Source organism: Leptodactylus fuscus, chromosome 9 (genome assembly GCF_031893055.1).
Source record: "Leptodactylus fuscus isolate aLepFus1 chromosome 9, aLepFus1.hap2, whole genome shotgun sequence".
Lineage (NCBI taxonomy): Eukaryota > Metazoa > Chordata > Amphibia > Anura > Leptodactylidae > Leptodactylus > Leptodactylus fuscus.
The window spans coordinates 20,344,852-20,359,374 of record NC_134273.1 but is presented as its reverse complement, the minus strand read 5'-3'; the positions used below and the strand labels follow the sequence as shown (position 1 = coordinate 20,359,374).

Here is a 14,523-nt window from a genome sequence, read left to right as displayed (position 1 = left end):
ATCTGTGTGCTTGTGCTTAATCCCATTGATTTATATGGCTTCTGTAGGACCGACTTGCTGGAGTGCGGAGGCGACAGCGATTTTCTTGCGAAGCTTCACTGCATTCGCCAGGCTTTCCAGGTAAACTATTGTCCAGCTTTGTAAGTTGATGTAGGGTTAATGGATGTCTGAAGAATGTGATAGTTTTTCTTCACATACACTCTGCAACTTGAAGATGTTAGCAGCGGAGGAGTGTGCAGATCTTGTGGGAGGCAGCAGCTGGTCTATGTATCTGTAGCAGAACAGAGTATTTCAGTGAACAGTGTGCTGATCGATCAGACCTGTGCTCATGGTGTTGCAGGCAGTAACCTGTCAATTTATCTCGGCAGCACCAGGTAATTCAGAAGAGGTGTGCGCTCATGTGATAGGAGGCGGTAGTATGTTTGTCTACAGCAGCACAGAGTATTTTAGGAGAGGTTTGTATTGATCTAGTGGGAAGCAGTGATTTGTCTATGGACAAGCAGGGGCCTGGGCTGATCTAGAGGGGATCGGGCCACCATGGCTCCCTGCCGGTCTGATCTGGCCACCATGGCTTCCTGCCGGTCTGATCTGGCCACCATGGATCCCTGCTGGTCTGATCCGATCACCATGCCATTTCCTTTTGCAGATGATACTTTCAAAAGCTGAAAACAGAGACTTTTTGATGGACGTTGGTAGAAAAGTCTTATCATCTGTGATTATCAAGGCTAAAAAGGTATGTTGTCATGGTCTCAATGGAGGCAAGCATGCTCATCTACATGTTATTTAATACACCTGTATATACCTCCACGTAGTGAGGCCTGAGGCTTTTGGTGCCTCATTTCTTATGTCACTTGTTATTGTCATTTTTTTTTTAAATTCATCCTATAAATTAGGAGTCATTGTAGAGGACATTACACTGAGCTCTATCATACCTTCAGTTCTGTATGTTCTCAATTTCCTTTAAAAAGTCTTTAGAAATATGTAAATAAGGTAAAAGTTATGCCAGAGCAATGTAGTCTCTGATACGCCCCCATTGCACTTGAGCCTCATTTGCATTTCATGGAAAGGGTCTCCTACATTGCACTGTGGCTGGTTTGATATCGAGTTGCCTATTGACAGACTCCCTTAGTCCAGTGCTTAGTATTTCTGATCCAGAGGCCAACTCTGGAGATGTAACATGTGTATTCAGTGCTCTGATGTGATTTGTAGAATCCGAGGAAGTTTGAAGCCGCTTATTCTGAGATGATGGACTTTCTGAACAATCCAGATTCTTGGTCCATCATGGAAAATGAGCTGCTTGGACGAGGGGTAAGTCCTGGACCTGTAAACAAATGATCATATTACACTGATGCTAGCCATAGGAGCAGGTCATCATAGCCTTAAAGGGGTTGTGCAGTTAAGGAGACTTATCCCCTATCCATAGGATTGCTTAGTGACCGCTGGGTGCCCCAGCGATGAGGAGAACGGGGGAACCAGAGTCCTCTTAAAGCTTCCTTGTGAATGGAGTATGACCAGGGCTCCATTCACTTCTATTGGGCTGTAGGCCCAATTGAATGGAGTGTTAGTCACACAAGTGCACTGGTACTCCATTCACAAGGAGATTTTTCCTCATCACTGGGGGACTCAGCAGTCGGGCCCGCGACTATCAGACACTTATCCCCCGATCCTGTGGATAAAGGTTGTGTCCTTTACAGCACAACCCATTTAATGATTTTGGCCATCGGGGCAGGTTATGACAGCTTCAGCATGACGAGTGCTCTTTGCTCCAGTACACACAGACTACAACATGTGCGGGGCTATGAAATATTCCGGATTATCAGACAAGCACCTGGAGCAAATATAAATGACTCTTCAGGATAGTCTATAGTATTCGATGTTACACAATTCTAGATTATCAGAAATAAGTACATGGCCATGGTGTTCCAGGTGATGATAACCACATTGTCCACCATGTAGGTGAAGAATATGAATTTTTACGATATCTTCTTGGACTTCATTGTGATGGACTCTTTAGAAGATTTGGAGAATCCGCCATTATCGATCCAGAATGTTGTAAAGAACCGCTGGTTAAACTCCTCCTTCAAAGAAACCGTGAGTATTGGCTATTTATAGGAGGCGGCGAGCGGTGTCTGCAGACCATTACTGATAGCAGCCTTGTCAGTCCAAGTATGGAGGTGGCTGCAGATAAAGAGCTGACATATCTGGGCTATGCTTTAACAGATCTGGCAGCGAGCTGTCAGCGCAACGTCTGACCTAGAGCAGAGCGGGCTGATAGCGAAATAAGCTTCTGTGGAAACAGTCTGCATACTGGGACTTGTAGTTCTTTTGTAGCTGGACCCTTCCCCCCACCTCCTTTCAGTTGGGGATACATGTGCAGGCCCTATAGAGCATACTGGAAACACTAAGTTGTCCATTGTACTAGATGGGCCTCTGTTAAAGGGAACCTGCCCCCGATATACCCAGGATATAAGTACTGGAGAGACCCCAATAGTACAACGTACCCCAGAGAGAGACATTTTACCTCTGTTAACATGAACACAATGTGAGAAAGGTTGATAAAGGGGTCGTCCATTCCAAACACTTCTCCCCTACCACAGCAGGAGATTGCAGTCCCATAGCAGTGACTAGGGATCACAATGTACATTTTTTTCCCTATCAGTATTTCTTTGTAGAATGGGAGGAAATCCACGCAAACATGGGGAGAACCTACAAACTCCTTGCAGATGTTGTTCCTGGCAGGATTCAAACCCAGGACTCCAGCGCTGCAAGGCTGCAGTGCTAACCACTGAGCTACCATGCTCTGATCCATTATTGAATCAGAACAACGGATTGAAAAACTAATACAATGACGGATGCAGATGGAGCATGTTCTACATCTGTCGTCATTCACTACAATGAAGCTTCAGTCTGTCTTGTCCGTTTTCTTTTAAGATAGAAGATAAAGTCCTACATGTATCTAAAAAAAATAACAAGAAAAAGGTCTCCATCTTGTTTTTTACATTACCGTGATTGATGACCAATGCAGATAGGATGTGCTCCATCTACGTCTGTTATATTAGTTTTACAGGCCATTGTTCTGATCCTTTGTGTATTTGGCGTTAGCTGGTTGCTGTGGCTAGGGCAGTTTTTCTGTTGGGGTACATTCACGTACACATGGAGCGGAGTTAACCCCCAACTTCTGCAGTTGGTGAAACTGCTGCAGAGCAATATCACAGAAGACAACGAAAAACAATGAAAAATGTTTTTTCCAATGACTTGTCATTGTTTTTTGCTATATTTGCCAAGGTGATAGGTCCCCCTAACCTACCGGGTGCAGCTGCACCAATGGTATGTCCGCCAATGATCAGCCCGGACACTCTTTTCCTGCAACAAATAATAATAGTAATAAATCCCAAGTAAAAACACCCCCCTCCCCCGGCAGCACATAAACCCCAAACTATGCAGTGCAATCCCCACTGATCCCTGCGGTATTATTTGTATACAACAGCAGGAAGGAATCTGGGCCTCACTGCCGCCATGTGCCGGATTGTAATTATTATTGCAATCTGTACAAGACTTGGGAGCGATCGCCGGAGCAGGGACATGGCTTTGTGCTGCTAACAATAACGTATCTGCCCTCTCTATCCTTACATTACTCTTTTGAGTCCATATTTGGGCAAATTACTGAGCCTGACTAAACTATTTCATGTTTGGCATTAGAAACTTTCAGGAAAAAAAAAAAAACGTATCGTATGGCTTCCTCCACATTCCTCTATTTTCCATTGGAATGATCTTCTAATGCGCTCCATTTGGCACAGAACTCCGCACAACAGAAGCAGCAAAACATCCAGGCGGAGAGCGAGCACCATAGAGACATCTGCCGAGAGCCAGACCAGTGTCTTCAATTATCTGCAGCTCTCATTCCTTCCCAGCCTGACTCCACTTAAAGGGGACCTCCTGCCCCAAGCCTTTCACACCTATTAGGGAATTGCATGATGAGCAATTGCCTGTTATAATGTCATTATTGGAATTTCCCACTGACAAGTCTTCAGGAAACACCGGTGACAGCAGACATTGTTTTCTTGGAGCAGTCACAGAAGCTGCATTGTGACAACCCCTGTGAACAAATTCTGCTTACACAGAAGCAGTGAAAATTTTGGTTTCCGCACTGCCTTACTGTTGGGATTTCCCACACCCTTAAAAAGATTATTCACACTTGACAAGTTGCAGCCCTGCCCTGACCACTACAGCCACAACTTACAGGAGCACCCGAGCACTGCGGCAGGTTTTTGTGATTGGTGTGTGACGCCCGCACGCGCCGATGATGCAGTCATGTGATTGTATTATGTGAACTCAGCACGTTCCATCAGGTGTCTCAATTTTTAAGGTTAAGATAGCCATTTACTGGACCTTTGTCTTACATACACATGCACACTTAGACTGAATGCACTGAATGGTAGAGGGGACGAGGCTGCGTCCCGACAACTCTGACACCACTTAATTTTTGCAAGAACAAAAGGGTCAGGTAGTTGAATTCCAGTTGTCCAATCCAAATCTCCCGTGACATTAATAGTAAGGGAGAGTTGGGAGGAACCCATATATGATAGATAGATAGATAGATAGATAGATAGATAGATAGATAGATAGATAGATAGATAGATAGATAGATAGATAGAGTCATAGAGATCTTTTTCATGAACTGTGAGATATCTTATCTGGAATATACAGACTCATTATCTGGATATAAGGCAGTGTACTATACTGTAGATAGATCTGTCTTGGGTGTTTTCTTCTCTTTTTCTCCACTTTTTACTAGTTTGTCTTTTCATTATTCCTTGTGTATATTTAGTTTTGTTGTTTCTTCAGTTGTTGCGCTCCGTTGCATGTGTCGCTCTTTTTGTCCCCAGGCTGTCACCTCCAGCTGTTGGTCAGTTCTCAAGCAGAAGAAACAACAGATGAAGGTAAGTGGCCGTTTCATGAGCGATGCTTCTGGGACATGTGTAGTTCTTCTCGCTGCCATTGTTGGGAAGGACCATTGAACTTAAAGGGATCTTATCATTGGATACCCTTTTTTTTCTGACTAACACCTAGGAATAGCCTTAAGAAAGGCTATTCTTCTCCTACACTTAGGTGTCTTCACCGTTCGGTACAAATCAGGGTTTTCTTCGGTATGCAAATGAGTTCTCTAGCAGCACTGGGGGCGGTCCGCAGCACTCAAACAGCACTGGGGGCGTCGCCAATGCTGCGACAGAACTCTCCAGCGACGCCTCTATCTTTTTCTGGACTGCCCTCTCCCTATGTCTTCTTCCGACTTGGGTTTCAATCTTCTAGGCATGCGCAGTCGGCTCTGCCATCTGTCCTCGGGCAGAGCCAACTGCGCATGCCCGCGGCCATAACGAAATGACCGCTTACACAGTAAGCTGTGTAAGCGGCCATTTTCTTGTGGCCGTGGGCTTGTATCCAATGATAGGATCCCTTTAATTGAGAATCAATCAGTGAGTCCTAAACATGACATGGCTTCTTTAAGTGTCTTTATTACGTGCTGACACCTTTATATGACCACTGTAATAGACTGCTGTGACTTTTCTTAGGTCTTAGTGTAGTAGGAGGACAGGACCTGTGTGAGCGGACTCCCTGCTGCCCACAGCTGACCACCATCCTCGGTCACTACTACCATTGTTGTTCTCAGCTGTCACCTGACTACCCATCTGTTGTCTCCATCAGCCCCACTGTAACACCGCTGTCAGCTGACTGTTATTTAAAGGGACAGCAAACCTAAATTTTATCTTCTTTCCATCTGCTGTGGCATTATTGCTAATTCACATGGTCATACAACAGCTCCATTTTGTAAGAATAGGCCGCCATCGAGGTGCTTAGGTCCTCTGCTATGCCTATAAATGTATAATACCTTGCAAATATAATGGACAAAAAAAACCACCATCAGAGCGGTATTATGCAACTAAAGGGCTCCAACTTTCTAATATACTTAGTAGTTTCAATGGTGTCTCTACTTGCTGTCAGAGGACCAGAGGATTCTTGTACATCCAGAGGCCAGAAATCTGTACACACCTAAAGCCAGCCATACACTTTAGATAGCGTCTGGCCAGGCTACTGCTATCTCTTCCGGCTCCTCCATATACATTTCCCCTCTTGTCCCCAATATACGTTTTTGGAGGAGAATAAGAAGACCCCATAAACATCAGATGGGCAGCCAAAAGCAGCAGCTTCGGCCAAGACATATCTTATGTGTATGGCTCAGCAGAAAAGGAGTTAAGCCATTATGAATAGTTATCCCCTATGCACAGGACAGGGATTATGGGTTCAATTATCAGTTCCCCCAGTGACCCGGAGGACCCCCTTAAAGCCTCCTTGTGAATGGAGCGCCTGTATGTGTGACTGGCACTCTATTCACTTCTGTGGGGCTGCAGACACTGCTGGACATTACAGCCCTGGCAGCCCCATATAAGTGACTGGAGCACTGATCACACGAGCGATCAGAGCTCTATTCACGGGGAGGTTTTAGGGGGTCTTTTGGTTCCCCATACCCCTGACACCCCCCAGCGACTTTGTGATTAATACAAAATAAGGAAAGTACCCAAAGTTATAACAATATTTGTGATGCACTGAGCAACTGGAAGTGGAGTTTCGTTGGAGTCACCCACAGGAATGCTCTTCATCAGGGTGAACCTCTCTTGCGTTGGTCGGATATGAAGTCAGCAGTACTTACCTCCACTAACCAAGGGAGCGTGTTAGTGTGGAAAATAGGAATAATAGCGACCACAGCGACAACTGTATCCGTGACTGGATCCGTTGCGCCAAAAAGTACTATTACGCAAAGTTATGTCAGTTTTCGGGAGTTGTAAACTGGCCTGTCCTGTTACTGCACTTAGGTTAACAAGACTGAATCCGTGTAGACAGCAGTTGTCTCCCATGTTGTATGCAGAATTGTGGTAACCGGAGAACCTCAAAGAACACTCAGATCTTGTCGTGAATAAGAGGCAGCTGAAAAGGATTTTATGTCCCCAGACTCCTGCCAAAGACGGCAGGAAATGAGAGCCACAAATTACACCTGACTGGTCCTTAAAGGGTTGTCCGAGGAAGGCTGTTTCCAGTAGGAGCTGTAATATTTCCTTGCTGTGTTGCAGTGACAGGTTTACAGTCTACCTGTGGGTGACTTTGTACCAGTGTCCGTGCGTCTTCCTGCAACTTTTACTAAAGTCACTGAATTCTGTTTGAGATAAATGCAATGTGTTTCTATCACTACTTCCAAGGACTGTAACTTTATCTTCTTTACTTTTTAGTCACCAGATGGATTTTTTGCTCATTTTTATGCCGTCGGTGAACAGATATGTCCAGTTTTGGCCTGGGGATTCCTTGCACCCAAAAACTCGCTCCATGAGCTGTGCTGCTGTTATAAGGTAGAGGCACATGTGCACCGTAAATATGAATTTTCCTTTCTAAGTGGTTAAAGTTCTTATTTTCTTTGTCTCTGGAAAAACTGGATTACCTCCCCTACGACATCCCTCCTGAGACTGACTAATTTCCTTTTGGTCTCCCTTACACATAGGATCAAATCTTGCACTTCCTTAAAGACATCTTTGACTTGGAGAAGGTTCGGTATTCCAGCGTGGAAAGTTTGTCGGAAGACATTTTGCTAAATATTTATCAACGCACAACGTCGCTTGGGCTGTACGTGGAAGCGGACTCTACAAAGGCCACTTGTGCCCAGTCCCATAGATATCTGCCTCTTACAACTGGTCACCTAAATCACAGTTAAGGCGCCTGTGACCTGCACCCCTACCGGCAGCCATTGTGAGAGTGTTATCATATATAAGTCTGGGCTACATTCACTATTACTTTCGCAAAGTGACTGTCACCAGTGTGTCCAGATGACTGGTCTCGCCCATAATCCTAAAAATGTAGGTCCCGTGTCCCCGTGTGCACACAGGAAGGAGTGCTCATAGATGGATATTATCCATTATTTTCTATAGGAGATATGGACATAGCTGATTGTCTGTATTGCCCATAGCGTGTACTGGAAAGTGCTCGGGCATGTACCCCAATGTCTACCCTATCAAAGGGGGGGGGGACACAAGACATGTTATTGAAATGCCATAAATGTTTGTGGTGGAATATTCCTCTTAATCCCGTTCTTCCCCATTTAACAGCATTGCCGAATCTACTCAAACAGTCCATTTTCTGTGCCAAAATAGCCCCCCCCCCACACACACACACACACACACACTCCCCATATGAAATTGTAGGCTTTTCTTTTACTGTAAGCTCACATGGCAGACTTTTTGCAGTGGAATCCACTTCTCAGTCATTTCAATGGGAGGCAGACACTTCTTTTTCCGCTAACTTTAAAATAAAAATCAACTAGCCAAAAAAGAAGCCTCAATCCTCGGCAGATTCCACCTGAGCCCCTCATTGAGTGAGTGGGAGTAGGTAATCTTTTGAATGACAAGAAGATTTCCACAATGGATTTTTTTGTTGCAGGTCGTGGTGCCTTGTGAACTTTTACTTAGGGCCGGTTCACACCTGTGCCCGGTCTCTACTTTGTGGGTTTTCGTCTTCTGCCTGAGAAACTGGACAGGAGACGGAAACTCTGCAGCCAGTGACTGCTCGTGAGCGTCTTCTGCCTCTCCGCGGCGAGCCTGGTTTTTTTAACCGGACTCATAGTCCTGCATGTCCGACTTTGTGTCCGGTTAAAAAGAAACGGTTTCGCCTTGGACAGGCATAAAATGCTCACAGGTGGTCCCTTTGCAAAATTCTAGTGTATGTGTTCGAAAACTGACCGCCAGTTTCCATCTCTTGTCCAGTTTCTCGGGCAGAAGACGGAAACCTGCAAAGCGGAGACCGGACTGTATTCAGTCAGTGTATTTTACCACTCACATTTGTACACCCATGTAATGTTTGCCACTTTTTTATTTTAGTGTTCCTTAGCTTAGAGCTGATGCTTAAGAATTCCTGGACTATTTGCACTTAATTTTGCACCCCTCGGCCGTTATCTTTGCCACATAACAATATATGGGGAACGGCTCCTCTACACTCTGCCCTTTGGTTGCCTCGGCACTTTGTTGATGGTGCAGCCCAAGTTTATCAAGGTGGAATATTTGATCTTAAAGGAGTTCAGTTCTCTGGAAAATGCAAAAAAAATGTTTTCTTTAAAAAAAAAAAAAAGTATTGTTATTAATAATAATAATAATAGCAGTAATAAATCAGGATACTAGCACTAATGCATGCCCTAAATGGTTTCTCCAGGGAGTCTTTTTAGACTGGTTTATATGGATTACCTAGTGGTTCTGGGTAAGTTCTGACCCTGGATTGTGTGATCAGAACCAGCACTTTCTCCGGGTCACTTCTGTACTATGTGGGTTGCTATACTATAGTCTGCCAGCCCTTATAGTATAGGTACATAGCAGTGAACACGGGAGAAGGTGGACAGACCGAGGGCGCAGGTGCTGATTCCAGTCTCATGACCCAGGGTCAGAACCAGCCTGGAACCCCTCGGTAGAGCATCTAAATTCCCCCGAGCATGTCAGTCTAAAAAGAACCCCTTTAATAACCTTAGCTAGATATAGAAGGTTGTTTTGCCTAGGAAAGTACAACTGTAGTCAATGAAATGGACATTGTGTGTGATAACCTTGTCCTAGACCAAGTAGGATGGGTTATGTGCTCCTTGAGACCTCTGGAGGGCGTAGTCAGGGCAGGGGTGCTCCAACTCTGCCCCCTGCAGGTCTCAAGCAGCATGTATACTTCCGTAGTTACATTCTAGGATGGGTTTCTTCCACAGGCACTGGCACCCATTTTATTTGCTACAGTTGTACTTTAGGCATATATAAGTGCAAGTTCCCTGACGTGTGAAGATGCACCAGAAAAGATCTGGATATTTTTGGTCCTGTCTTTTACTGGTTTTCCTAAACTGCCTGTATCACCTCCTCTGGACTTGGTACCTCTGTCTGATATGGTTTAGTCATCCCGCACTTTGCTGACTCCATTACAATTTGTTATAAATGTCTTTTTACAATAATAAGCTATTTTTGTTGTTATATTTCCTCTACCCATGTCACTTCGCACAGTGAAGGTGGCCATTTTAAGGGTTCCTTGTGAATATCAGTCCATTCCAGAAAATGGCTGCATCCACTGTGCGGGCCCCGAGGTGTTTTATGCTCTGTCCTGCCAACTATTGGAATATGTGGTGGCCTTGAATGAGGGCTGCTTATAGTACACCTCGTAGACATCAGTTTACTTGGTGCTCAGGGAGGTGGTCGCAGACAATAAGACCAAGATTTGCTGTTTACATCAAAGGTAAGCAACCCGCAGCACTCCAGCTCTTCTTGAACTACAAGTCCCTGCATCCATTCTGCCTCAAGAGTATGCCGAGATCTGTCCATTAAAGAAGGTTGGAGAGCCGTAGGTTGCCTTGACCTGGTTTACATGTTGTATATACCATGTAACTATGTTTGTATGTATGTGGTTGATATAGTGTCACAGATTATTGCACTTTATGGCACAGTCTGGCAGCGAGTCCTGCTGTTTATCACGGGTGTGCAGCATTTATTATCGTTACACTTCCATTCCTATATTAAAGGGATCCTATCATTGGATACCCTTTTTTTCTGACTAACATGTAGGAATAGCCTTAAGAAAGGCTATTCTTCTCCTACCTTTAGATGTCTTCTCCGTGTCGCGGTTCGGTAGAAATCCTGGTTTTCTTCCGTATGCAAATGAGTTCTCTCGCAGCACTGGGGGCGTCCCCAATACTGCGGGAGAACTCTCCAGCGCCGCCTCCATCTTCTTCTGGAGCACCCTCTCCCTGCGTCTTCTTCTGTCCTGGGTTTCAATCTTCTAGGCCTCGGGCAGAGACACAAAAAAATGGCCGCTTACTCAGTAGGAGAAGAATAGCCTTTCTTAAGGCTATTCCTACGTGTTAGTCAGAAAAAAAAGGGTATACAATGATAGTATCCCTTTAAGGAAGTCTGCCACCAGCCCCGCAGATAAATAGGTAAGGCTCACCTGAATTAAACCACTTACCTCCTTGGAGCAATGACAATGCCCTCGTTGCTCCAAAGAGCTAATTTGCATATTGACAAAAATGGTGATATCTCTGCAATGGAGGCAGCGATTCACAAGGGGAAAACACTGCTTGTAACCTATCTGCAGGGCTTGGGTGATATGCTGGGGTCTAGTGACCCTAACCTATCTATCTGCAGGGCTGGGGTGATATGCTGGGGTCTAGTGACCCTAACCTATCTATCTGCAGGGCTGGGGTGATATGCTGGGGTCTTTGTGACACACTCCCTTTAAGTAGAACATATGCACAACAAAGGTAACCATTCGACAAGCTATAAATATATACATCTCTGAGGACAAGATCCTTTCAGGGCTGAAATCTGGATGGCTGTAATATTCATCCTGTACTGGTTTTGCCTTCCAGGATCTCATTAGTGCAAAAGGTTTATTGTTAATAAAGTTTATTGAAAATCTCAACCTCGCAAGGGCCTTATGTAGATTGGATTGTCAGAGATAGCGCACCCATGTAATTTGGCAGGCCTATTAAGATGAATGGAGCCGGGGGTGCACATTTCTAACCACTGGGGTGCAAATACTACACTTTTGTGATCATAGAGGGCCCAGAACACAGTCATTCACCGATCAGCAAGTTAGCGGAGACCTCAGTACTCCTTTATTTAGGCCCAGGGTGGTTGTTTCAATAAACTTTATTAACAATACCATGTTTGAACTATTGAGTTCCTAAACATGTTGCGTGCACCTGAATATGCATACTGTGTTATCTTTATCTGTTGTCATGAAAGTCCTCAAAATGGCTGCCTCCATAACGTACGAGCAGTGTACGTTATTGCTATTAGGCTATAATGGGGCATATGGACTGTATTTTGGGGGTGCCCAGTAGTCCAGCCCTTCAAGGAGACTGTTATGTATCTGCAATACACACAGGACTGTTCTTATAGTATGTGGTTTATTAGATGTGCTCTGGACTTTGGAGATCTACATTATAGCAGACTATTTCTGCACATATTATGGCGGCCAGTATATATATCCGTATAGTCATGGGGATATCTATCAATGCTGATGGACTTTATAGGCCCTATAAGCGTGGCCCAGAGCGGTCTGACTGCCGACAAGGCGCCAGAGTAACATATAACCAGGCATTTTCCGTGTCCAGGTATTAACTGCTGGGTATGAAGCCGAGTGCACTTTTTATTTATTACATGCACAATATTTATGTGACCGGTGTGAATGGAGTCGCTAAACAATCAATACTACCGTATATCTACTATCTATAGACTGTTGTGTGAATGGTAACGTACCGTGGCCTTGTCTTGTACTTCAGTTACTGAACTGTGTCTGAAGCTGTGTGAGCTTAAAGGGCGACTATCCCGGAAACTGGAGAAAGTGTAGATTTATGACCGTGTATATAGAGACAGTCATCATGCATGCCAACAGTAATGATATTGGCCAAAATGTCCTGGGAACTGGACGGCAAAGGGGCTGTCTTTCTGTAAATTTGGGGTGTTTCTGAGAGTGCTTGCACGCCCCGATATCATTGGTAGTCATTGAGGTACTACTCCGTATAGGGGGTGACAACCCTAGTGAGAGCACTATTGGCAGCCCGTACTGAATGTCACATAGATGTCCCAGGACATATATGACCAAGAGTAGAATTGGACAGGGTATATATTTATTAGGGTATGAATGTATTTTAATTGGAATATCCAATGAACCTGGAGGGGGCAAATACAGCGCAGCCAGATGTTGTCTAATGTTGGGGATAGTTGCCCTTTATATGCTCCATATAACATGTCTGCACTATATAGGCCTCATGTATTAAAAGGGGAAGTGTCTCTAAGATCAGCCAATCCGATCACTATTTTCAAACAAAAAAAAAATGTTGAATTTTGGGGGGGGCAACCTCCTCTTTGTGACTTGACTAGATTGTATGCATGAGGCCTGGTTATGTTAGGATGACATGGATGACATTCTATATCCTATTTCTCTCCGTGTGAAGAGGTTTCATTACACTAAAGCTTCACCTTTGATGAGAATTGGCTCTGTAGTCAGCAAATGCTAAATATTTCATGGTGGTTGCTGCTGACGGATCTTTTGGGTCTCTGTTAAGTGACGTCTTGATCTGAATGGCTCTCATTCGCCCCTTAAGTAACCAGGTTCTTCTGATGCTCTAACTGCTGGTTCCGACCCAGGGTCATGTCATCAGAACCAGCATGAAGCCCCCGATCTGCCTCCCTGTCCTCCTGTAGTGACCTATGCTATGGAGATGGCTTTACTATAGTCTACCAGCCCCCATAGCACTGAAAATGGAGAGGACGAAGGAATCAGAGCGACCCCAGGGCCAGGTGCTGGTTCTGATCACATGACCACCTGCGGTCGGAACCAGCCCAAAACCCCTTGGTATCGAAACAAGCAAAAACCCAGAGAACGTAAGCTAAATAAGTCTCCCTGGGCCGCCCCTTTAAAATCCATACACAGCGTTATTCTGATCTCCGCAGCAGATAACTTACATGCTGACAGTTTCCATCCTGATATTCCTTTGTGTGTTGTGTAAAGTAAAAATTTGCTGAAAAATGAAAACCTAAAAAAAAACATATTAAAGATGCAGAATTGAATATTTGCAGACTACAGAGCACAACTAGATGAAAGCTGAAGCGACACTGTATTTCTGAGCTGATCTTGTTTTGATATTTTACTCTTTTTACCCAGATTTGCAGTTTTCAGCTGAATGTTTATATGAAATATATTCACCTCTATTTTCACGTCTGTCTTGTAGAACGTTTGTACCGATGAGGAGAAATGCAGTTGGCGTGTATATACGGTATATATATATTCCTATGTTTTCGTAATTAAATAAAGTCACGTTGTAAAAAGAGGACTGCGATTATTTACCAAAATTGGAATGAATCTATTCTCTTAAATACAGGTAGGGAACCTGAGTATTTACCGCGCGATGTGTGAAGATCCGATACAGTTATATCAGAACTTCACATAAATAACACCTGATACATTGCTATCATTACACAGGGCCATTCATGGCTCCATTGATACCATTATAGTTGGAATTTTTTCTTTAGCCCTCATCGTTCCTGAGCAATTGCTGCTCTTTTCACAACCCAATATGATGATTGGGCTCCTTACTGTCAAGTGGGTGGTCCTAGGCAGGAGCGGACAGCTGGGTCCACCCACTTGACAGTAAAAGGGTCTAATTGGATGTTGATATTAGAGGCGTTGTGTGGCTATGGACACATTCACAGAACAGGGGATAAGTGTCTGGTCGCCCCATCGCGTTGCTTCAAAATATGTGAAAATATTCTCCATATTGGGCCTATTTTGCAGACTGTTGCTGAAGTTGCAATCCCCGAGTGCATTGGTTGTGGCAAAATTCAACAAGTTAGGCTTTGTATACACCATTGTCTTGTATGGATTCATAATACAACTCAGCGTTCTGTAGACACCAATACTGTACCTATAATGTCTTACCCTGTTTCCCCCCAAATAAGACATCCC

General features: G+C 44.4%; 1 protein-coding gene across 1 annotated transcript in view; it reads left to right on the top strand.

The window, feature by feature from the left end:
- Positions 1-8,162, top strand: part of MIGA1 (mitoguardin 1) — a 29,607-nt gene extending 21,445 nt beyond the window's left edge. The window contains exons 10-16 of the mRNA XM_075287114.1: positions 48-120; positions 647-733; positions 1,210-1,308; positions 1,957-2,091; positions 4,887-4,940; positions 7,281-7,397; positions 7,547-8,162. Coding sequence (XP_075143215.1) covers positions 48-120; positions 647-733; positions 1,210-1,308; positions 1,957-2,091; positions 4,887-4,940; positions 7,281-7,397; positions 7,547-7,756 — 775 coding nt within the window. The 3' untranslated portion in view covers positions 7,757-8,162. The remainder of the gene's footprint in view (positions 1-47; positions 121-646; positions 734-1,209; positions 1,309-1,956; positions 2,092-4,886; positions 4,941-7,280; positions 7,398-7,546) is intronic.
- The last annotated feature ends 6,361 nt before the right edge of the window (positions 8,163-14,523 follow it).